This window comes from Styela clava, chromosome 2, assembly GCF_964204865.1.
Source record: "Styela clava chromosome 2, kaStyClav1.hap1.2, whole genome shotgun sequence".
Classification (NCBI taxonomy): domain Eukaryota; kingdom Metazoa; phylum Chordata; class Ascidiacea; order Stolidobranchia; family Styelidae; genus Styela; species Styela clava.
The window spans coordinates 16,931,693-16,957,108 of NC_135251.1; the positions used below are offsets into that span (position 1 = coordinate 16,931,693).

At 34.3% G+C, this 25,416-nt stretch overlaps 1 protein-coding gene across 1 annotated transcript in view; it reads left to right on the plus strand.

The window, feature by feature from the left end:
- LOC120335318 (uncharacterized) overlaps positions 1 to 25,416 on the plus strand; it is a 98,921-nt gene that overhangs the window by 27,676 nt on the left and 45,829 nt on the right. Inside the window, exons 32-65 of the mRNA XM_039402809.2 lie at positions 409 to 563; positions 1,312 to 1,447; positions 1,953 to 2,061; positions 2,467 to 2,589; positions 2,771 to 3,017; positions 3,532 to 3,754; positions 4,310 to 4,535; positions 5,021 to 5,183; positions 5,762 to 6,046; positions 6,702 to 6,941; positions 7,354 to 7,515; positions 8,105 to 8,273; positions 8,907 to 9,085; positions 9,757 to 9,912; positions 10,475 to 10,701; positions 11,522 to 11,759; positions 12,164 to 12,394; positions 13,021 to 13,185; positions 13,860 to 14,019; positions 14,624 to 14,724; positions 15,080 to 15,244; positions 15,865 to 16,037; positions 16,772 to 16,965; positions 17,356 to 17,480; positions 17,872 to 18,033; positions 18,518 to 18,676; positions 19,382 to 19,561; positions 20,097 to 20,210; positions 21,512 to 21,652; positions 21,841 to 22,965; positions 23,587 to 23,713; positions 24,109 to 24,228; positions 24,688 to 24,829; positions 25,073 to 25,250. Coding sequence (XP_039258743.2) covers positions 409 to 563; positions 1,312 to 1,447; positions 1,953 to 2,061; positions 2,467 to 2,589; positions 2,771 to 3,017; positions 3,532 to 3,754; positions 4,310 to 4,535; positions 5,021 to 5,183; positions 5,762 to 6,046; positions 6,702 to 6,941; positions 7,354 to 7,515; positions 8,105 to 8,273; positions 8,907 to 9,085; positions 9,757 to 9,912; positions 10,475 to 10,701; positions 11,522 to 11,759; positions 12,164 to 12,394; positions 13,021 to 13,185; positions 13,860 to 14,019; positions 14,624 to 14,724; positions 15,080 to 15,244; positions 15,865 to 16,037; positions 16,772 to 16,965; positions 17,356 to 17,480; positions 17,872 to 18,033; positions 18,518 to 18,676; positions 19,382 to 19,561; positions 20,097 to 20,210; positions 21,512 to 21,652; positions 21,841 to 22,965; positions 23,587 to 23,713; positions 24,109 to 24,228; positions 24,688 to 24,829; positions 25,073 to 25,250 — 6,800 coding nt within the window. The remainder of the gene's footprint in view (positions 1 to 408; positions 564 to 1,311; positions 1,448 to 1,952; positions 2,062 to 2,466; positions 2,590 to 2,770; positions 3,018 to 3,531; positions 3,755 to 4,309; positions 4,536 to 5,020; positions 5,184 to 5,761; positions 6,047 to 6,701; positions 6,942 to 7,353; positions 7,516 to 8,104; positions 8,274 to 8,906; positions 9,086 to 9,756; positions 9,913 to 10,474; positions 10,702 to 11,521; positions 11,760 to 12,163; positions 12,395 to 13,020; positions 13,186 to 13,859; positions 14,020 to 14,623; positions 14,725 to 15,079; positions 15,245 to 15,864; positions 16,038 to 16,771; positions 16,966 to 17,355; positions 17,481 to 17,871; positions 18,034 to 18,517; positions 18,677 to 19,381; positions 19,562 to 20,096; positions 20,211 to 21,511; positions 21,653 to 21,840; positions 22,966 to 23,586; positions 23,714 to 24,108; positions 24,229 to 24,687; positions 24,830 to 25,072; positions 25,251 to 25,416) is intronic.

The window sequence follows — 25,416 nt, forward strand, 5'->3', positions numbered from 1 at the left end:
GTAATACTATAATAGAACATATAGTATAATTTATAGCACCCTCATTCTTGTTAGAAGATTTGATTTATTTTTGCTATTTCTATCAAAGTCATGAGGCCCGATGAAAATCAGACAATGCAAGATAAGGAGCTACTGTAGTCTGTAATTTGGAAGGGCCAGAATTGCCAAATTTATTACACTCTGGGTGAGGAGGTGGCATGGGAATTGAACCCGAGATTTTTTTAACCTGCGATGCCATCATAGCTGTGTTCAATGCTCACATTGCACCAACATAGACGACTTTACGACAAAATACAACACTATTTCTACCACTCTATATTTCATTTTACTATCTTTACCTGATGGGAAAATCTTGAATAATTATTAGAATGAACTGTGTAATATACCTAAAAACGTTTTTTATTAAAGCACTGATGCTGCTACTAAAGAAGAATGCCTTCCTTGTCCGATCAGTTATTACTGTAATCGACTTGGTGCTACCGAACCTACAGGTTTTTGCTCGGCAGGTTATATTTGTTATAATGGATCTTTTCTACGAGAACCTTCACAGGATGCTGCATCAGGTAGATATTATATTTGATTAATAATAGTAATAGCTTATTTCTATTTTGTTGCTCGGAATGACCCAATAACCTATGAACTCAGATAAATTTGTATTGCTGTTTTGAATGACTAATTACCAAATGATTTATTTCAGGTAAATGTATGACTTTTTCTTGTGGGTTTCTAATTCATAAGTCACTAAATAAGTTTTATTTGATTTAAGAAGACGCCATACTCATACATGGGCTTCCAATTCTAGACTTTTAAAATAAAGATACTCTAATTGTGATTGTGTGCATATTTAAATTGTAGTAAAATAAAAGGATAAATTCATTCTCTTTCATAAAGTCTTAATTTTCTTATCCTTATCCTTACCCAGGCTTGGTCCTGCGCTAACTGTTTTGCATTTGGTCCCACAAGACTTTAAACAACTCGAACAAATCTTGACCTGACGGATATAGGTTCTTCTAGTATCATCATTGTTCAGTAATAAATAGCATTTTATGAAGTATTTTAGTTTGTCATTGTTTTTTGAACACAATCCTTTGGCCCAATCTAGCTGAATTCCCATGATGCCGAAATGAAAAGCTTACGATGCTTCTAAAAAATAATTTTTCTCCGCATATCGTTGGCTATTAGTAAAAGCCAATGCCCAAAATGTTGAAAGAGCGCCATGTAAAAAATGTTTTTACAAAAAACTAAAGCGTGATGTTTAATAATAGTTCTTGGTTCAGTTAATTTACATTAGACTTGATTTTCTTTTTATAGGTAGTGCTGTAGATGTATCTATTGGTGAAAGATGTCATGCTGGAAAATACTGCACTGAAGGTGCAACTTCAATGAAGGATTGTCCGCCAGGAACTTACAATCCTGTTGTTGGTGCAGCTAAGGAAGAAGACTGTGTGTAAGTTCGTTAAATATGTTTAGTTGTAAATTTTATTCCCCATTTAGGGGGCTTATTAATCATATGGCAAGTAAGTACTATTGTCTAGTTACCATTACAGGACGTTATTTGGCCGGCGGTTATATAATTTTTTGTACACAACATATTTATACCCTTTCGCTCTAAACAAGGATCTGCATAAGCAGTTACTGATAAGTAAGGAGCTACTCTATTTTAAAAGGATTGTAATATTTTCTGTTTTGCATTGTCTACCCAATTTATTGTACTCTGAGTAAGATGGTGGGCATAGGATTTAAACCCGATTTAAGTCTAATATTTTCACCATTAAGACACCAAATGCATCCACTCTGACTCTGAGGTGTCTATGAGCCTTTACACATAGTTATCCTCACAAGATTTAACCCTGCAAACCACGATGCACACCTGTCAATTTTGTTATTCATTCAAAACATTATAGATAAAAATTCACTATTACGTACTAACATAGTATTATTTTATACCACAGGCCATGCTCACTTGGAAAGTATTGTAACGGTAGTGGTTTAATTGCAATAACTGGAGACTGTGATCCTGGATATTACTGTTCTGGTGGTGCGAGCTCTCCACAGCCTAAGGTGAGGCAGAAGACGTTTTTTTTTCTCCAAAATAAAGTTTCTTATTTTGTACAATTCACAGGACATAATGTTTAGTAATAGCAAAGTAAAAATATTTACAGGGCAAAATTTTATTCAGTGCGACAGTTTAAAATAACCAGAAACCAAAGTTTTTAAACAGTCTTAACATTTTTTCGAGTAATGAATATCCTCTTTAATTCTGTTTCCTTATTGCTCTTAGTGGATATTAGTAATTACAGATAACAACAAATGCTGTGTGACCCATTTGAGAAAAAGTAGTTGCAAAATTAGGTTATTTACCTCTCATGGTAATCCTGTATAAGAAATATTCAATGGACTATCATTAATTTGTAATGACATGTTTATGAAAATTGATTTCTTATTGAGTATAATTTTATATTTTAGGATGAGGCTACTGAAGGAGGAGATCGATGCCCAGAAAGGAATTATTGCAATTGTCCTGGAGGTTGTGACAAGGAAACACCTTGTCCTACTGGAATGTACTCGAATCAAACTGGAATGATTGAGGTATAATATAAAACCGACTTCACCCTTTTCTTTTATAATATCATATTATTCCATTGCCATTTGAGATTCTCCCCTCACAATAAGTGTTAGTGCTTTTACCGCTATGTCACCACACCTACAATTTGATATGAAGAAGACATTTCCCAATCAATTATCAATTTCGTGTTATTTATATTCACAGTGTTGGAATTGTGATCCAGGGTACTTCTGTAAAATCGGACAAGACCCAGTTTTATGTGCTGCAGGCAGCTACTGTCTTGGTAGTTCTGGAACTGATCCTGATCCTGACAAACGTGAGCTGGAAACTGACCCACCATTGTGCCCTATTGGAACATACAGCAATAAAACTGGACTGAATGCAATCACTGATTGTACACCGTGTGAGGCAGGTTATTTTTGTGATGGAGAAGGATTGACTGCACCTAAAGGTTTGTGGCTTATGTACTCAATAATCTGGTTCTGTAGATTCTACACATTTGAATTTTTAGTTTGAACTGAATTTAGATATTTCAGATGTCTGAAATTGCTTTTTGGAGGTATTCTCCTATTTTCACTGTGAAATCTTATGCTGTGTGCGATTTTCAGTGAAATTGGCCATGGTTTTTCTATAAGATATACAACTCAGAATATATATATGACATCAAAAGTAGTAACTAAGAGCTGAACTATAGAATAATAAACTAATGAATTTGAGACCGGACAAATTGTCCTTGTTCTTTCAAACATAACTTATAAGCATAAACCTTCCTACCACGAGTCACTTGCATGCCTTGCAATCACATAACATCACCAGTATTATTGCATCATTCTGAACTTTTCCAGTCAATAGACTTCTAGATTTGATTAGAAGTATGCCAATTTGGGCTTCAACAATCACTTTTTGTTTTTGTTTTATTTCTATTTATCCCAAATTTTCAATATTGTTTTGAATGTTCCCAACAGGTCAAATACGTGCTGGATACTACTCTGATGGAGCTGCAGGTATCATTACACCAACTGGTGATTGTACAGCTGGCGGGATATTTAGCGGATACACTTGTGGACCATGTCCCCCTGGACAATATTGTCCTACTGGATCTGAAGCACCATATAATTGTCCTAACGGAACATTTTCAAATTCTGGGAGACTTGAAGCAGAAGGAGACTGTACTACTTGTACTGCTGGGTATGTAGCTTGTTTACAAATTGAGAAAAATGGATTTGTATTTTTCTATCGGTTACATCAGACCAGTGGTTCTCAAATTTTCCATGATCTGTGGTCTCTCTTCAGTGATGTCTAGTGGCGCACTGCTCTTTAATAAAAAAAAACAGTTTTGTATTCAGCACATTTCCATCAGTTATTTTATTCATCATGTTTAATAATAAAAAGCCAGCGAACGAAAGTATAAGAATAAATGCATTACAGGTTATAGAATTAAACAAATTTAAACAAGTTTCAATTAATATAGTCATACCGAATGGTACCCAGTGAATGTCTTTGCTAGTGGCCCTCAGCAGACTTCTGAGGAGCTAAGGGACCAATTTGAGAAATCCATCAGACAATGATTTTAGTATTTTATAAGAAACAAAACCATAAAACTTGTGATATCGGTTCTATTTTTTGTGGGTAACCATGTATTTACAAAAGTCAAAATGCAAATTTGTAATTCCTAAAACATAAATAAAAGAAATTTTATGAAGCTCTATTTAACCTATTCATGCACCGGTATATTATTATCAGATATTATTGCACTGGAACTGGACAAACCACTAAAACAAACCCATGTTTACCTGGATACTACTGTACTGGTGGATCACAAGTACCGAACCCTGATCCTACTTCGGGATGGGGTGATATCTGTCCTAAAGGAAGCTTTTGCCCTGAACAAAGTGAAATTCCAAAACTTTGTCCTGCAGGATCTTATACTGATAGTGAAGGCCAGTCTGTCTGCAAAATTTGTCCAGAGGTTAGTGCGTTGTTGTATTTTCAAAGCTTGATGTTGTATTATGAGTTTCATTTACTTCTAGCAATTAATAGAAGGTTTTAATATAAGATAATTTTTCCGAAATTTCGAGGATGGTAATAGACTGATACAAATCGGTAAGATAGGATCAGGAGATCGGGTTAGGATTTTCATATTTTTCCCAGGCAAGAAGAACGCTGACAGATGGCTCAATCATATGGCACAGCCTCTTGTCTGGTTACCAGTTCCCGCGGGTTCGGGGATAATCAATCAGTTATTTGTTTCAGATGCGTAGATTTATTCTCGATAACTAGAATAGATTATTTTGAATTCTACCTTTTGTTACTTGGGCATGTATCAATTTTCACTATTTTTATATGTAGTCAACGTTATCTAGCAAATGAAAGAATACTTCGTAATCGTTGTCTACCATGGAGATTCAAATCCTAAAAAGCTAAATCGGTAATTTAGCCCTTTCTATTTTACAGGGATCTTATTGTTTATTAAATACAAGTTTTCCGCAACCATGTCCCGCTGGTCATTATTGTTTGAATGGAACAATATCAATGTATTTTTATAAATGTCCGGCTGGTTCATACAATGAAAATGAAGAAGGAAAAAGTCTGAATGATTGCTTGCCTTGCCCAGCAGGTAAATTTTGATTTACCTCGTGAAATTTAATCGCTTGCTCAGTTGTTAAAATGGGTTTACAATGGCGGATTTGCATAAAAAGTTGATCGAAAAAGTTATTTGAAAAAAACTTCAATTTTCAAATTTGGCGCATGATACAATGTTAATCATTTGATTTTTATCATCAGACCGCTCTAACAAAATTTAAATTAAGAAGTAGGACATGTTGACCCTCAAAAAACAGAATCTAGGCCATTTGGAACATATTCCAGAGAGACCCCAGCTTAAGTGCAAAGCGCCATGGATTACTAAAACATTTGGGTACTATCATACACAAACAGAATCTCGAGTGTAAGAGAATTTTTGACTATTCTCATAATAGTATCATTGAGAAATTTTGTTTTCTGTTTGTTTTTTTGCGGGGCCTCACTCGTGTAAGTATAATGTTATAATTAATAAGTCACACTATTTGGGGGAAGGAAAATGGGGGAGGGCGTGATGTTACAATTTATAGGAAAAAATGATAAAAAAATCTCCACGTTTCACCCAATTTAAGTTAGGTACACACAAATAGTTATATTGAAATTTACATTTCCCAGGTCAATACTGCGAACCTGCATCTATCAAGCCCACTGGAAACTGTACAGGTGGATATTATTGTCAAGGTTCTGCTACAACATCAAAACCTACCAATAGTACTGCTGGAGGTGGTCGTTGTGTCGCTGGTCAGTACTGTCCACCAGGCATAGCAGAACCAATTGCTTGCGACCCGGGATGGTATTGTGGTCGAGCTGAATTAGAATCTCCTCAGGCCTTATGTTCTGCTGGTTTTTTCTGTGCTAATGGAAGCTCATCTGCTGAACCTACTGGATCTGATAGTACAGGTAAAATTGTTTATGTTGGGTTACAGACTAGTCCTTAATGTGGGGTGCTTTGAACAAAATGAATAACATTGGAACTGTATTCTTAGATGCAGCTGTAACTGGACATGATTAGAGTTTTTTTTTCTAATTTTCAATTTCTTTTTACTCTCTCACACAATTCATATTATGAATTAATGATAAGCATTTCCGTTTCAACACAACTTTGCTTAAAGCATAGTATTTAACTAAAAATGGAAAGAGTGTGGCTAGTAATCATTGATGCGCTAAGAGTTTGCAGATAAGATTTTCATATTTATCTTGAAGGAGAGGAAGTGAATTACATGACCTAATCATAAATAAGCATGGATATGTCTGCTACCACTGGTGGCTTGGCAGTTGGTGAATCATGCTAAGCATTAGGAATAAATACACTTGCCATCCTACCTCTGATTACCCTGCACAGGTTTGCAGTTTTGAATCCTGCATAGAATAACTTATGTGCAAGAGGATTGATGGACCGCTCGCCATTATAGGGTGATTGGTCGTTTACGGCCTCCTCCCCCATCCAGTCCATGCATCTGAAACAAATAACTGGTTAACTATTCTCTTTTTCGACATGGGCTGGTAACTGGTATTGCATTGATTCATTTTATTACCAGTTTTTTTTTGTCCAAAGGTGGTGAATGCCCACCAGGAAAGTATTGTATCGAAGGATCAAGCGTAGGAGAAGATTGTCCTCCTGGTACGTACGTCGATACCTCAAGAAGTCAAAATATCAGTGATTGTAAACAATGTAAACCTGGAAAATATTGTGATGCATATGGATTACCTGATGTATCTGGAGATTGTTCTGCTGGATACTACTGTCCTTATGGGCAAATTTCGAAAACACCAACAGCATTTATTTGTGATCAAGGTGAATTAATATTCTAATATCAAGTTTCTGTATAAAGTGAGCAATTTTTTTTTTATTTTTTTATTTATTTATTATATAGTTTTTAAACATACCCTATTATTATTTTCAATCTTTTGTAAGAAATCATGACTTCCTATTTCAGTGTTACAATTTATCTCTATCCTGTGTATTGATAATTATGAGAATGTAAAAAGTTGAATATTACACTGTATATTTGTATATCTGTACATTTTCACAGGGACATCAGCCATTTTTCTTCCAACCTATTGTCTAATCAACTACACACACCACAGTGCAACTGTGGCTTGTGACTTTTAGAATAAATGTTATATTTCTTTTCACAAGTTATACTCATCTTACAGATTTTTGTGCTTTTGGGCATTTAAGAATTTTATTCATTCTACATTCATAGGATACTTCTGTAAAGCTGGTTCTGAAGATCAGCTGCCATGTGGTAATGGAACATATCAAGATTTAACACAGCAAGAAGATTGCAAGATTTGTCCAGCGGGGTATTATTGTGATGCTTCTCCTGGTCCACTCATTTCTTTCAATGACACTGTTTGTCCTAAAGGTAATTTTTATACTTAAATTTTACTGCAAATAAATTTTGACAATTGGCACATCCTGCTAATCATTACTGAGGTACACGCTTTTCATTGCTTTGCCGTTTATGCTTGGCTCATACTTTGAATTCCATGGGGGATGATTATATACATGAAAAAAAGTTTGTGCGATTGTAGGAATCGTCGCTGTCGTAGTGTGCTTCACATAACACCACTGGTCTGTTGCAGCTTTTTCTTCCGCCAAGTTCATTTGGAACAATTAATCGTTATTATTTAGTCAAAAATCCTATAAGTTGTTAAATTTAACTATGGTGGAATACGAAATAGGGAATGTAATATGATTTTGATTATTTTTACGGTATGTCACTTTCAAATATTTCTTGATAATTTTTATTCTATAATATTTTTTGCCAGACTTCATTTGCTTATTTTGAGACGCAATGAGTATTTTATGATACCAATTCACAAATTCAAACCTATAAAAATATCCGTCATTATCTTCTTTCTAACAAGATGCAATGCTGTTTTTAGTAATCAAGTATACAAGCTTAAAACTATTTTTTGTGAGAGTCGTCAAAATTATCATGTTATTTACAGGGTACTTTTGTCCGCAAGGAACAGCTTTTTACCATGAAAATCCATGTCCACCTGGTACATTCAATAACAGAACAGAAGCCAAAGTATTAAGTGAATGTATTACATGTAGAGGTGGACATTATTGTCCTGGTTATGGATTGGATGAACCTACTTTGTTGTGTGATGGAGGGTATGTCATTCATTGAAATTTCTAATCGTTACTCATTAATTTATTGCATGGTTTATAAGCAAACAAGTAACTATTCTCAAATGAAATAAAGTTAATAAATATGTAGTTTCTTTCATAAAATCGCATATTGAAGAAAATTGCATTAAAGACAATATTGCAAGCTGGTACTAAAATGGTGAGAGAAATATAATATCATTTATGTTTGTAAAAACATTGGACTTTGATTCTGAATATAATAAACTGATGTAGAATAAATTTTTTATAAAACATTAATAAAACGGAATTTCTCGGATTCGAGAGTATGAATTGAAGTTTCAGACTTTAATGGTGATGAGCAAAATTAAAATTTTCTGCAAAAATTTAAAAAAATTATGTTGACTGAGCATTCTTACTGTCTATCATAGAGGACTTACAACTGCCTAAGTTTTTATTATTAAAATTTGATTTTCTCAAGAGTACTGAGCTGGAATTTTGAAGTCAAAATTTTCGTTAACCTGGAGTCTGTATCCAAAGTCAGTGTTGATATGTTTTCAATTTGTGGTGTCAAATGTGAATTTTCCCTGACTCTGCAGCATCAACAACATAATGTTCTGAGTACCAAACTTGTTGGTATATTTCCATGTTTAAATTCAGGTATTTCTGTGAGAGTGGTTCAACATCAGCTACTCCAAATGAAACTTCTACTACAGGGGAATGTCCAACCGGTTTTTATTGTCCATCTGGTACTTCAACACCAGAACCATGTCCACCAGGAACATTTGATTATGTTGGCAAAAGAAGTTCTGAAGATCAATGTCAAGGATGTGTAATTGGTGAGGATTATATGTTATACTGTTAGGATAAGGATGTATGGCCTAATTTGGCTGTCCAAACAAACTAAATCCAAAGCTATGCCAATCATTTTGCAGCTAATTTGCGATAAATCGATTTGTGTGTAAACATAAAGCATAAACGACTAAGAAACCCCTTTGACCATTGCCATCAGGCTTTTCTCTTCAAACAAGTTGTGTTGCTCTGGTTTCTCAATATTTCTGTCATGATCATTTTGTGTGGAAAAACGTTCTTTAGATTTGTTCATAAACAGTTTATTGATACATATCATTCCTTGCTTTCAAGGTTTTCCCATTTATGAGAATTTTTTTAACCCTAACCCAACCTAACATATAAGAAACTCTTTTAAATATTATTGTGACATCGTAAATGCCAGTAAATTGCCTAGTTTTATCTGTAATGTTATTGTGGTTGGAAAAATGGGCGCATAATAGGGAAGTTTACATAACTGCAGTGCTTGAGCAAATCACATTATTTCAACCAAATCACTGACACTGACCAGTGACTGGTGCAGAGTTTGTCTTGCTTAGGTAGTATATTTAAACTTATTGTTAAATCAATTCACCAACTTTTTTTATCATCAATTTAGAAAAAACACTAACAACCATATTAAATATGCTATATAACTTACGTATATTCATTTCAATTCCAGGTCAATATTGTGCAGAATACAACATGACAACAACATCTGGCCCATGTAATGCAGGATATTTTTGTCCACTCAATTCTACAAGTCCTCAACAAGAAGATTGTCCAATGGGAAAATATTGTTTGGAAGGAACAATATCACCTGAAGACTGCCCAATAGGTTTTCATTAATTACTTTCATTAATCTTAAAGCCAGAAATCATAGGATAGACATGTCGGGTGTGGGATTAGTTGACCAGTTATTCATTTCAGATGTATGGACTTGGTGAAGAAAACCGTAACCAACGCTACGCTTTGATTGGATTTGTATGAACAAAAACTCAAAATCCTAAATTAATGAGTGTATTGATTGATCAAGTCCAAATTCAAGTGGAGTTGAAATACCACAGTTTAATCACAACAATTCAAGTTAAAAGTACCGGTATACGTAAACCAAATATTGCAATATCATGAATGACCCCATATTTTATAGTAAATTTTCATATTTTTATGGTGCCTTGCGTTCTACATAAGAATCCATACAAGTAGACACTTGTATGATATATGATGTTAATGAAAATTTACTAAATAGCAATGTAGAAGTAAAACTATGCCTATATTCGTTTTACTGCGAGCTAATACTCAAGTTTGCGCTCAAGTTGGCATAAGTTACTCAAGTAGTGAGAAACTTTTGAGAACCATGTTAGAAACAAAATTTTTACCAAGTTTTTCTTAAATTTAAGGAACATATTCGAATGTAACTCGAAGAAAATCAGAGTCTGAGTGTACAATTTGTACAGCTGGTAAATACTGTGATGAAACAGGTCTAACTGAACCAAAAGGAGATTGTGCCGGTGGATTTTATTGCAACGAAGGAAGTGTGAATGCAACACCTTCAACCTATTGTGGGCCCGGTTTTCATTGTCCAAATGGATCGTCTGCTCCGAAACAATGTGAAGATGGTACATATGTAAGTAAATTGATTGTTTTCAATATGTAATATAAATGTATGCATCCATGTTGATAAAACCTCAAAGTGATGCTGCAATGTATCTATGATCCAATTGATCCTTTTATATACTGAGTATGTCTTTGCTTCGAAAAGGCTCTGCAAAAGCAGCTGCCACTAGATATGTGGCTACTATAGTTTGGAAAAACTGGAATCTTCCCGGTTCAGCATTGCCTATCCAATTTATTACACTCTTGGATTTTACTCCTAGATTTTAACCTGTGATGCCTTCATAGTGAAGTCAAGGCTTTAACCACTATGCTCCTCCGCACATCTTTGTATAATGATCAATATATAATTTTGCTGTAGAATAAATTTGGCCAAAAAGATGAATTTTTGTTGTATTTTATATATTGCAAATTAAATAGGCTAAACACACATGTTTCTTCTTCACCGGATATATAACTTGAAGTAACATTGTTAGACACTTATTTGAAGGTAATCATCAAGGTGGCAGAAGATCTGTTAAAATCATAAGCGCATCAGTTCATGGTTTCTAAACGGTTCCAGGTCCACCCACAGCATAGCCCACAAACAATGGCTGTGAAGCAACGCATTAGGAAAACTAAAAGCTTTTATTACCACAAGGAAAATTACTTTTGTTACACTGAAGAGAGATAAATGTGAATCTTCTAGTTACAAATCTATATATAAATTTATATTGAACTTTGAGAAAATGAAATAAAGTTGACTATCATTCTGAAGATAAGCATTAAATGAACTAATATCATGTTCAGTACATAAAATCCTGACACATATTTCAACTCGAATGAATCTATAGGTGGATTGGGACATGGCAACATATTGTCCACCATGTCCAGAAGGATGGACATGTACATCTGCTTCAGGGATACAAGCATGTCCTGTTGGTCACTACTGTCCTGCTGGAACAAGCACAAGTCCAATGGAATGTCCTCGTGGAACCTTTAATCCTGATATCAATCGAGTAAATATAAGCCAATGTCAGCCTTGTCCTGGAGGAAAATATTGTGAATCACCTGGATTATCTACTTGGACAGGTAACGCAGTCAATGATGGATATTTTTTTTATCCTTGATCCTATGAATATCTTTTTTCTTTTTATCATTGCTAAACTTTATATGCATATTTTGAGATTGTTTTTGTTTGAGATTATTTCCTGGACCTTTGATCCTAGAAAAGTTCTTTATACATTTTATTGCAATATTTTGGATGTTCACTTTGAGAGTGTTTTTAAATGTGAGTGGATTTCTGGAGCATTTCATCTAACATTTTACGATGATGGCTTCCTCCGCTATCAAATTGAAACATCTAAAGAAGAATAACTGAATAACTATTCTGAAATCAAACATGTATCGGTAACTGAACAAGAGCTGTGGTTTTTCATATTATTGTGTTGCAGTGCTATATTCTTTGTTTAAATCGATTCTTGTTTTTTTTACAGACCTTTGCGCACCAGGATATTTCTGTGTGTCTGGGATGGACAGGTCGGAACCTGACGGTTCAAATTCGTCAACAGTTCTTGATTGGTGTTATGATGGTGTACAAGAAGGATATGGTGGGAAATGTCCACCTGGATCTTATTGTGAAAAAGGATCTACTTTTCCCAAACTTTGTCCTGCTGGGAATTATTCAATTGCAAATGGTTCAAGCATCTGTGATCCTTGTCCTGAAGGTTTGTGAAGATAATAATTTGTTTTGATATTTTGCTAAATGATTACTGTAACTAATTTTGTTCGCCTACTTAACATCAAGTTGTGAAAGGGGACTGAAACTTATAGGCAGGGGGTATATTCCCTTGGCTAACACAGACAGTTGCCGAACTCGTAATAGAACTAAAATAAGGAGAATCGGAATAAAATTATGGCCTAACCCTAACCTGGTACACACACTACGGGAGTACCAAAGTTTTTATGTAACCCTTGACAATTTCACTTTGGGACAAGGCTACATACATGTCACAATTATAAGGAGAACTCGTGGCTCGTGTCAATCGGCATTTACTAATGAACAATTTCAGACTAATATGATTTGTAATCTCAGTAGCTCTTGGCAATTTAGTGATCATCTGTTACTTTGATCAGAGATCAATCTATATTTCGAGGAGAGTGAGATGCTTTGAGTAAATTTCAGCACCTCTCTTTTTCTGTGAGTTGAGGATCTCGAGATGAGCAATAGACATACTAGATTTTTAACCAGAGGTCTCTGCCTTACAAAGTCAAATATAGACATCTCATTGACTAGTTAAAAATATGACATACATATCTGAGTAATTTTTTTTTATTGTCAATTTTATTTCAGGATATTATTGTGAGGTTGGAACATCAGATTATACAATGTTTCCATGTCCTGTTGGCCATTATTGTTTGCTGGGAACTGACACTCCTATGAAAAATCCTTGTCCTGCTGGAAAATATAACAATGCAACAACAAAATCTAAAGAAAGTGATTGTGTGTTATGCACAGGTGAGTCAGTTATTTTGTTAATTTGATAGAAATCAAAATTACGGTGTGAAAAATAGAATTTCCATGATAAAATGTTTTTTTTAGAATATGTTTTTATGCTCAATTTACTTTTAAATTGGTATAATTATAATTACATTCCTTCAATAATTTTTGTGTTTTTGACATTTTGGCCTGATTTTTGAGGTTCTCCGGTCCGCAAAAATACTTTTGACATTTTACCATTCCGCAAACTAAAAGAGGTTGAGAACTGCTGCTCTATGGTACTTTATATCGTATTACTTATCGATCTTGATCGGTAATATGTTGATAAGTATTTGCCTGTTTGTTTGTCTGTTAGATGCACGCGATATCTCACGAAAGCGAGGTTGAATCTGCTCCAAATTTTGCATGTGCATTCATCATATCTCGGACCAGAAGCCTATTGATTTTGGATGAATTATGTCGTATAATTAGCGAGTTCTTAATTAATTAGTGATGGGACACATGGTGTCGCTATGGAGTAAGAGCGGATGAATCGAAACCACGGTTTCTGTTTTGGGGAATCCCCTAACTTTCGATCGATAAGTCTTCGGTCTCCGTCCGATATTCTCATTTGTATCTTGTTTGTTTGAGTCTTTATATTCCTTTTTTAATAATATATAAAAACTAAATTATTTGATTTCAATCTATTTCAGGTGGAATGTATTGTCCTAACCCAGGAACTGAAACTCCAACTCTTTCCTGTCCACCTGGTCATTTCTGTCCAGAAGGTTCATCTAGTGGTACAGCCAACATTTGTCAACCTGGTTCTTTTTGTCCAGAAGGATCAAGTGAACCATTCACTTGCTTAGCTGGGTAAGAATTTTGTAGCCTAATAACCAACATGGCTTCTAGACTAGGCACTGTGGCGCATCGTGCTAAGCGTTAGGAATACGCTTGCCAACATACCTTACCAAGAGGTTTGCTGGACTCCTCGCCGCTGTAGGGTGGTTCACATAACCACTTTTCGGTTAAGGCTTCCTTAAGCCATCAAGCCAAGAATCTGAAACATATAACTGAATAACTAATCGCATACCTGACATGGACCAATACCATGGAAACATATGTAAATCCTATCCTAACATCTACGTGATTGGTGCTAAGTGTTGTGAATGCCCTTGCCATATAATTGAGCCGATTTATTGCTTTTCCTTTTAGTTATTGTTTCAATTTACTATTTTCAGTACTCAAAGATTGAAATAATAGCTAAAAAGTAATTTAATTTTTTCACTTTTGGCAGCCTACGTATCTTGATATTTTACCTCCAGTTTTATGGTACACTACACATCCAGTACACTTTTTCATATGACACCTACTAAATTATTTTGAACATTTGAATGGAATTTTGATGAAATTATAGTAATCATTATTCCCTCATGTCTACATATTTGAGCAATGCTTTCATATTTTTTTGAAACAGGCATTTCTGCGACACACCTCAACTTTCAAATGTAACTGCTGAATGTGATGCTGGATATTACTGTACTGCTGGATCTTCATATGCTAATGGAAGTAGTGCAGGTATGATTTGTGAATTTCAGGATCTTAGTTGTAAAAATATCTAGTAGGATATAGTAGACTACAATGTTTTTTTTAATCTATATATGTACAACATAAAAACAAAGCACCCAAAAATGTAGATTAAAAGGAAGAAGTAAGATAACTGCAATGAAAACTTATTCAATGTGCTAACCTAATAGATCTAACTCGGTAAAATTATGTAGTATTTGAATGTTTGGTATTTGTTAAATATATTCAAATTATTCAATTTGATAAAATTATGCAATTTTGCCCATCCCTATTCTTGTCATTGTAAACCTTTCAAACAGAATTTTGGCTAATTTTAAAGTTGAATTTTATTACTGTTTTGTTACAGGCGGTGATTGTCCGAAGGGACAGTATTGTCCACAAGGAAGTGGGTTGCCATATGATTGTCCATCAGGTACTTATCGAAATGTTACGAATGGTAAATCAGAAGCTGATTGTTTTACATGCGATCCTCGTTATTATTGTGAAGACCCAAGATCAGAAACACCAACAGGTAAATTTGACGTTTTGTATGTAATTTTGTCAAACTTTTTGCAATAACATAATCCTATATTTAAAATATAGGTAGTTGTTCGAATTTAATTTTTCATATATCAAATATCTAATAAATTACCATAAAATCACTACTTTTTTATGCCACATTTTACACCTTCACTCGGAACAACACTCTGTAAAAGAAGACACTGTTTCTTGGAATTTGGCTAATCAAGCAAACAGGTTTTGAATACTGCTAAACAAAGAAATAGGGGCTCCCGAAGTATGCGAACCAAGATGGCGGACATCGGAATGTAATATGTGTACTAGGTTAGGGTTAGGCCATAATTTTAGGTATAAATACTACGGGAGGCTCTTGGCTAGTCTTCGAACTGATAATAGGACTAAAATAAGGAAAATTGGAAAAAAATTATCGCCTAACCCTAACCTGTTACCCATGTTACGTTCCGATGTCCGCCATCTTGGTTCGCATACTTCGGGAGCACCAAGAAATATTTGTCTTTGCCACCTTTTACAACGTTTTTTCAATGTCAATGTTAGTCGTCATTATTTTAACTCGCAGTTTTGTGATGCTAAAGTAACTTTATTTTGTCTATTTATAATATATTTCATTTCTAGCATTATGTGATCCTGGGTATTATTGCACTGGAACAACTCGAGATATTATATCTCCAACACCATCTGCATATAAATGTCCTGTTGGTCATATGTGTGTGCAAGGATCTATAGAACCAGTCAGATGTGATTCTGGATATTATCAAGATGAAGAAGCTCAATCAACTTGTAAAACAGTAAGCATTATCATCTTGAATTTATATGAAGGACACTTTGTAGTAAAGCCACTTCCGTTGTATGTCAATTAGATAATATTGCTACTATGAACTCTCTTCCCATGGCCTGGCACAACTAACCTAATATTAATTATAAGCATCATAATTTTGTATAATTTGTATTATATATTTGTTACATTTGATTCGTATTTGTATGTTTTCCTTAACTATATCTAAGCTGTTTTAAAACCTGGCTAGAGAAATATTTTACGATTTTGTCATGATTTAATCATAACTCAATATGAATTTGTCATCTGTGACCTCTGTTTACAAATACGTTGCAATGCTCAGCTAACTAAAGTTTACTTTTATATCTGTTTCCCCTTATCCTTTTTTTCAAAATATTTGAGATAGTACAAGAAGAGGTGGCAGGGGAGCACAAAATAGTTAACTAATAAGGGCTGTGATGGGAAAAAGGTTGAGAAGCACTGCCGTAGAGTGATCTATGCATAAGCTATGCGGAGAGAAAATAATTTGCAGTGCATGTATAAGAATATTTTTCTACATTAATCAGTTGCAGGATGCTAACCAAATAGCATTGAATGTTACAAAACCCTGAATTGTCAAAATGAATTTAAACTATATATCCTTAAATGTCATACATCCTTAAAAAATCAACTTGATAAAATAAGGATAAAGTTTGTCACAGTTTGTCAATACTTCATGTTTACCAAGAACCAATATTAACTTTTCAGTGCTTGGAAGGATATTACTGTGATAATACAATGGCTCCTGTTGTTATTTACAATGCATCTTCCATCTGTCCTGAAGGACATTTTTGTCCTAATGGTACAACACGAGCTAAGGAGTTTGCTTGTCCCGCAGGAACATATCGAGATACAACTGGAGGAATAGCACAAACATCATGCTTTGAATGCACTGGTGGAAAGTATGATTTGCAATTGATTATCTTTATTTATTTGATAAAATAGCCTATGTGTCCCTATCTTTCTGAAAGCTTTTGATATTTTTGTTTGGTTGAATAAATCACATGAAATTTAGGATTCTTATGGGGTAGTGTTTTTATATCAATACCATGGAATGGTAAATGCACTAAGATGACCAGGTTCTGTATGGTGACAGTTGAACAGTGTATCACTTGTGAGACGTCTCCCTTTGCCTTACAGCACACCCTTATCACTATATCACACTTGTCTCGTTTCTCCAGCTGTTCTTAGTTGAGGTAAAGATATATTGGGCATCAAGAGGCCACAACTACTGGGCCCTCAAAAATGATTAATTCGATAAAACTTTTTCAAATCAAATGTCATCATTTCAGATTCTGTGAGATACCTGGACTTCCTTCACCAACTGGTGATTGTGATCCAGGATTTTATTGTAAATCAGGTTCCAGTTCATCAGCACCCATTCAGTTTGCAGATGAAAGAGGGCCATGCCCACCAGGTATATTATAACTTCATTCAGTAACAAATTCCTAGCAAATATATTTTAGTAGTTAAAGTATGTTAGATATTTGGAAAATTTATATTAATCAGATAGGGTTTAGGATACAATAGGATTTTTATAATTATAATTATGAAAAGAATTTTTTTTTAAGCAGCTCACAAATCAACTGAAAATCAAACTTTTAACTCAAACCATCTTGTGTAAACTTATCTATTTTTAAGTATTATATTCTACTATTATCTTTCCATCTGGCATACCTTTTTTTCGTTATTACGGTTTTAATGGGATGTGGTTTAATAACATTGGATTGACCAGGGCCATTCAACAAAAAGTTGTACAAAATTTTGAGTTCACGATATAGAAAATATCATTGAATTAACTTTATCAGGTCATTATTGCGAGAAAGGAACAACATCACCTTATCCATGCAGTATCGGTACCTACAACCCAGAGACTGGTTCCACTAATTCATCAGCATGTCTGCCGTGTACTGAAGGAAATTATTGTCCATTTGAAAATATGACAACTGATGGATTTCCTTGTAAAGAAGGTAATACATGTTAAATATTGAGTGAGCTGAAATGAATCTGAATGTAATTTTTAGATGATGTTTCTTGAATGTTATTTTTTTGCATGAGGAATTAAACTATTGAACAGAGGTTTCTTGAGTGTTATTGAATGTTTCATCGGGGTTCTGCTCCACTGAAAAGGTTGAAAACTACTGCACTAGGTCATTGTGCTAACATTTTCATATTGAAGATGAAAAAAAAATTGAAATAAGCTTTGAGATTAAATTGATATATTTTTATGAATTTACTTTTAGACAAATAATATACTGTCTTGCAATGCTAAATAAATCAACTCATTGAACTTATATATCTTTTAATATAAATTTGTGTATTTTTGTTTTGATGATATTTTTTTTCAGATTAGGTATTACTTTTATGTAATAAGATTTTGTTAATAAGTCATTTTGTTGCTTTTCATTTTTTATCTATCCCAGCTATTTTCTATATATACTTTCATTTTTCTAGGTTATTATTGTCCATCTGGATCAGGCAATCAAACCCAAGTTCTCTGTGAAGCAGGATATTTTTGTGAGTCAGGTGCAGGAGGTCCCCAACCTTGTCCTGCAGGAACATGGAGTGATAAAACTGGTTTGACAATGAGAACAAATTGCACCCCTTGCTCAGGTAAAAAAAATGAAAAAGAGGAATAAAATCTTTGTGATTCTTAAATTCTTGAAAAAAGTGTCTCTAATGATTATTTGTACCAAAATGTTCTACTGTAATAATACTGTAGGAGTTTTACTGTAGTTGATTTATGTTATCTTCCTACAGGTATGGTTTTATTCTTCATAAAAATACTTGAAATTTACTAGATAGTGTAGACCTAGGCTATTGATGGGTACATATATTGTTGAATGTTATATTCATTATTCATATATTTATGTTTAAGCACACTTACATCAAAATGTATTTGTGGAAATTTGATATGATGTCACAATGAATATTTCCATTTTTTGAAATAAAAAATAGGACCTCCTATCATGATGTCACAAATTTTCAAATGGTAAATGCCCCTTCTCAACGAAATCCTTCTATCTATTGTATAAATATATTTGCATATACATTTTATTGTGTTTTTTACTAAATATAAAGATTCCTTATTTTCACAAAATAGGTAATATAGCACCAAATCTATTTATAATTCAAGAAGTTCCTTTTTTTCAATATTTCTTAAATTTTTCCCCAACCTGGCCAACATTGGACTACACAAAAATGAACAAAGTTCTGATATTAAATGTTCTCAAATGAAGATTTAAATAAAGCACTAGTTTAACTAATATATACATTCAGAAATCTCCAAGATAATCAAGGAAATAATATTATTTTCAGCTGGGTTTTATTGCCCACGATCTGCTCAGACGAGTGTTACAGATCCTTGTATGGGGGGATTTTATTGCTTAGAAGGTCAAAGTGGATCTTTCGATAACATTTGCCCGTATGGAGTTCATTGTCCAAATGGAAGTGCAATTTATCAACAATGCTTGGAAGGAACTTATACTAACTCTGAAGGTATGATTCACCAAAAATGAAAAATAATGAACACTTTAGCTTTAGAGTCTATTATTTTAAATGAACTTCATTGCTATATCATAGGATATAGGATTTGATATATTTTTCTGGGACCTATTTGACCTACTACATTTAAGTGTTCTTCCATGGACGCACTGGTTTACTCATGGAATCCTACAAGGTGACTCAACGAGAGAACCCAGTTCATTTGGAACCTATTCTAGAAAGAACATAACTGTTGTGAAAAGCATCCTTGATTACTGAAACTTCTTTATAAAATCATACACAAAATGAAGTTCAAGTGTTGAATGAAATTTTTCATTTTTGTGGAAGCAGTTACAAAATTTTTGGAGTTACTTCTTTGAGGCGTTCTGTATAAGAATTTTGTTTAACTGAGCATAGTTTATCTTTTCATAGCTGAATTTTGTCTGAGTTTAGTTTCAAAATAATAACTCTTTGCTTAGCTTAAACTTGTCTTCTTTCTGGTGAGTAAATTTGCATAACTGGGCTTCACTAAAACTCACATTTTTTGCAGGACGATCTTCATGTGATGAATGTTTAGGTGGTTTCTATTGTCTACCAGTTGATGCGAATGACCTTTCTAATATACAACCTTGTCCTGCTGGATATTTTTGCCCGAATGGAACAGGTAGAGTTTGCTATTGTCCGAATTTTGTGAAGTCGACACGCAATCAAAAGTTGAACATCTCTACTGACTGCTTTTCTTGTATGACATATTTATATGCTTTCCACCCTAAGGAAGTCTCTGCACAAGCAGCCACACTAGTTTAGATGACCGGCATTACCCACCTTATCAGGCCGGGTGAAATGGGGAGAATGGGATTTGAATCCCTCATTTTCGCCTACGATGTCACATAGTTAAGTTTAACGCCTAATGGCCATCGCACCCATGAACCAAAAGTTTTCAACTCTTGAACTTCACTCCATCCAAATGTAATAATATTGCTTTGTTCTAGTTCACCATCACCCTTAACCAACCCTTTTTTCCGCTGTATACAATCGACTTTTTGTACCATTTTATAATATGTAATGACGAGTTAACCAAACGTACGAGGAACACCCCCAATATCTCTTTAAAAAGCTTATTTTTGCGTCTTCCTACTAAAACGCGCCCAAATGACGTAGGCGCAAACCGTTCGACCCTACGCCGGTAAGAAGAGAGAAATTTCAAAAAATTTTGAGAGAACGTTTCACACTCTTATCGCTTCGATGAACACGTGTTACAAAGAAACAAAATTCCCAGCGCTCTTCTGAAAGAGCGTTATGTCACCTTTGCAGAAAAACCAGTCAATGATATGTGAGAGCATGTCCACGATAGTTGTCTGGAATCTTTGTTTGTTTATTATGTGCGCGAAATTGTTTCCCGCTCGTTCAAATGACTTATTTTTGAAGTAATGACAAATACTTTCGTGTATCTCTAAGCTTTGAAATACCTACACAAATAAAATTCACTTAGAAGTAAAATAAAAAATTTACAAAAAAAAAATGTTGACAGATCAAGCACAGATCCAAGTTGGATGCCTAAAATGATTTTAGTTAGTGCGGAATACTTCACAAAACATGAACATAAACGTAAAATAGTCCGAAAATAAATATTATGACCAAGGATGGTAGTACGAATATATTCGTTATACGGAACAAAAGAGTTAATCTATATAGCTTCAAGCTTTTGACATTTCCATAACTTGGAGATGAATTTCATTTAGTTTCAAGCGAGTGCAAATTATCTTGCTTGAGCTAATTCTATTGATAATTAAACCTAAATGATGATTTTAAATTTTTTTTGAGCATTTGCCTATTTGTCTTCATTATATCACTTTCACTTTCATGTTATCCAATCCTTCTAGATTAAAAAAGGATTATTGTGAAATGTTTATAAATGGGTAGGCTACATGATTTTTGTTTTTGACTAAATTGTTACACTTTTAGGCAATAACTGGCAACCTTGTCCACCTGGTAAATACAGCAATGAAACTGGATTATCTGCAAGTGCTGAATGTTTAGATTGTGAAGCGGGATATTTTTGTGATGGAACTGTACTCACTGCACCAAATGCAGAGTGTGATGAAGGTATGGTGAATTTAAATTTGGACTGTAATTCAAGTGTAGCAAGTTTTTATTGAAGCCACCATTTAAGGTATGAAAAATAATTAGGTCTGATAGATTTAACTGTCTAGTTCATTTTTTATATGATATGTTTAGCCAGGTAGAAAAAATTATCAACTATCAATTTTGATTGTTTTTCATTATTTTTGCAGGTTATTTTTGCACTTCTGGAGTTAATCAAAGGAAACCAACAAACGGAACTGTTATTGGTGATAATTGTACTTGCCCTGGTGAAGAAAACACTGGTTGGGGTGGAATTTGTCCTCTCGGATTCCATTGTCCAAAAGGGTCAATCACGCCTCGAGCATGTGATGGTGGGACATATAGCGATACTTTAGGTGCAGCGATTTGTAAGAGTTGCAAAGCTGGATATTATTGTCCACCACAAAGCGAAACATATATAGATAAACCATGTCCATCTGGTCATTACTGCCCAGCAAATACTGATACTGAAAAGAAATTTCCTTGCCCGGCTGGGACATTTAATCCAAACAACCAATCTGAATCATCAGACGCATGCACTCCCTGTCTCCCAGGCCATTATTGCAGCATAATGGGAATGTCATCAACAGATGGAAATTGTTCGGAAGGATACTATTGTATATCAAATAATACTGTGCCTGACCCCACTGATCCGACAGTTGGCGGAGAATGTGGACCGGGGTACTATTGTCCAGCTGGGGCAAGCTCACCCCATTCATGTCCAGTTGGAAAGTTTTGCTCAAAATCAAAATTACCTGAACCAGAAGGATTTTGTAGCGCTGGATTCTATTGTGTGTTACATTCAGTGTCTCCTACACCAGATGGAACTGATTCAACAGGGTATCCATGCCCAGAAGGACAATTTTGCGTTCGTGGTACAGAATACCCAGAAGATTGTTTTATAGGGACTTTCAGCAATGCAAAAGGATTAGGAAGTGCTTCTGATTGCACCAATTGTACTGCTGGTCAATACTGCAATAATACTGGGCTTTTAGCTCCATTTGGGCCTTGTGCTGCTGGTTATTACTGTCCAGGAGGAGACATACAAATAGATCCAATCTCAACACCATGTCCGAGAGGTCATTCTTGCCCCGAAGGCTCAGATCTACCAAACCCATGTACATCAGGTTTTTATCAAGATGAACTGGGACAACCAGATTGCAAACTATGTCCAGCAGGTTGTGTGTGTAATGCAACATTTGGTCCAGTGGTCAGTCCATGTGCTGTTAAATGTCCAGAAGGTCACTATTGTCTGAATGGTACAAAGTATGCTGAGGAATTCCCATGTCCTAAAGGTATTGTAGACTAAGCAGAAAATTTTATTCTCATTTTAAATCTGATGACAAGAAATTCTGTAATGAAGAATTGATAACATTTTACTTGAAAATCTAATAACTTGTGGCTTAAATTTTGTTTAAAACACTATATATGGCACTGTATAGAGAAATTTGTGAAAATGTTACGTAAAATCATCATATTTTTAAATTAAATTTTATTCCTTTCAATTATATACTCGGTAAATATAAATACATGTGTAAACGCTGCTGTAATGGAAAGGTGTGCCCAAAACTTGATTAAAAAACAGCAAAATTTGATATTACATATTAACCTTGTAAGAAAAGTTTTCCGTACAAGTGACCTCTTCTATCTTCAAGCACTATAAAGCTGATGTCAACAGATTTAAAGGTTGTCAAGAAATTTGATCCATAATCAACAATCAAGTATAAATTATTGAATCTGAGATAACTTGTCACAAAAAATATCTGAGGATCGAATAATTACTGCAAAAAGATGTTATTTGCATTTCCCCATTTTTTCAGAAACAACCAAACTTCCATTCAGTGTTGCTTTATTTCAAATTTGCAGCTTAGTGCCGAATACTCTCTTGACTATTTTGACAAATCATTTTTTTTCAGGCACTTTCTACAACGGAACAGGTTTACAAACTGAATCAGGTTGCATCAAATGCCTAGGAACGTATGCATGTGATGAAACTGGTCTGACATATCCATATAGGAAATGTAATCCTGGATATTATTGCAGGTATATATATTTACAGCTATCTTGATAGTATTGTTTCACTGCAGTATGGTTATGATATTATTTGTACAAAGCTATGTCTTAGCGGTTAAAATGTTAGACTTAGTTTTGTTGGCATCGCAAGTTACAATCTCCGATTCCAATTCCACTCCCACTAGTTCACTCAAAATTTCTAGCATTTTGCTTATTTGTATTGATTTCATGGGATTCTTTCATAGGGCCTTGTTTGAAAATCATGAATAGTCGTTATATACAAAAAACGTTTTTTTTTCATATTACTATTATCTGTTCTTGTTTGGTAGCATTCTTACCTTTCACCAATATTTGGAATTGAGAATTTGTAAATTTTTCGTTTTTGACACGAAAATTCCTGCATTTTTTATTCTGTGTGTTAACAGATCTTCAGCAGATTCAGTGGCTCCAAACTTATCGACAGAATTAGCAAACGAATGTCCACCTGGATCTTATTGTCCTGGTGGAGTTGCGGAACCTATCGGATGTCCAATCGGAACCTTCAGGTTAGTGATTTGAATTAGCTTCACATATTGCCCAATCTAATAATAAATTAATTTTCATATTGCTGCTTGTTGAGAACTGTATATGAAAATTTTAGTATGTATATATGAATCATGATAAAAAAAATTCGAAAGATTCAATTTGGACTACAGTAAATACAGGATTTATGCAATTTGGTTCGCTGTCAACTCTCACTCATTCACTATCAGTGTCCCTACAAGACAAAAATAGATATGCCTAAAGTGGCGCTTCCAAATATATCAGCCTTTTACTTAGTAGTAGTGCTGATTGTACAAATTGTAATTTAATCGGAGCCAAAGACATATAAAATGTCATATACAAAGATGGACGAAAAAAATCCTATATTTCTGACGAAAGATCACTGTAAAGTTCTAAGGTCTTGTGCAGATATTTTGATTCTGCGAATGGGATTTTTTATGGTATCATATCAATTATTTCAGTAACACTCCACGTTTGATGGATGCGTCAGAATGCACTAATTGTACTGCAAGGTTCTATTGTGATGCAACAAATTTAACATCAGTTGCAGGTGATTGTGAAGCAGGGTTTTATTGTCCTACAGGATCAAGCAATGCACAAGAGGTAAATAATATTATAAATATTACTTTTGTCAAGCACCATTGACAACGATTGCATTACTTTAACTTAAGGTGACTTTGATTTGTCGACTCTTCGGCTGCAATGTATTCCTGATTTGAAGAATTTTTTTGAGTTTGCTTCAGTCTTTACAATGGGAATCACTATTTGCTAAACACACTTTGGTAGAAGGAATCTTCATACTTAGTTGTTTCATACAGGTGTAAAATGCAATAAATTGATGTTTAGATGCGTTGTCCACCTGGATCATATTGTCCTGCAAAAAGTAGCACACCTACGGATTGTTCGGTTTCAACATTTTCCAATGCTGAAGGCTTAAAAGCCCAATCTGAATGTTTGGAATGTTTAGAAGGATTTTATTGTGATACTACAGGTCAAACTAATGTTACAGGACAATGTCAGCAAGGTATGGTAAAAAATTATTGCATCTTATTTCATTTTCAGGGTACTAGGATAATGTGAATTGAATTGCAAGTCTATTTTCCTTTTCTACTCTAATTCGGATCCGCATGTGTCCTTGAACTAGATAGTACCGGATTGATAAATTATATATAAACTCTTTCATTTCAACA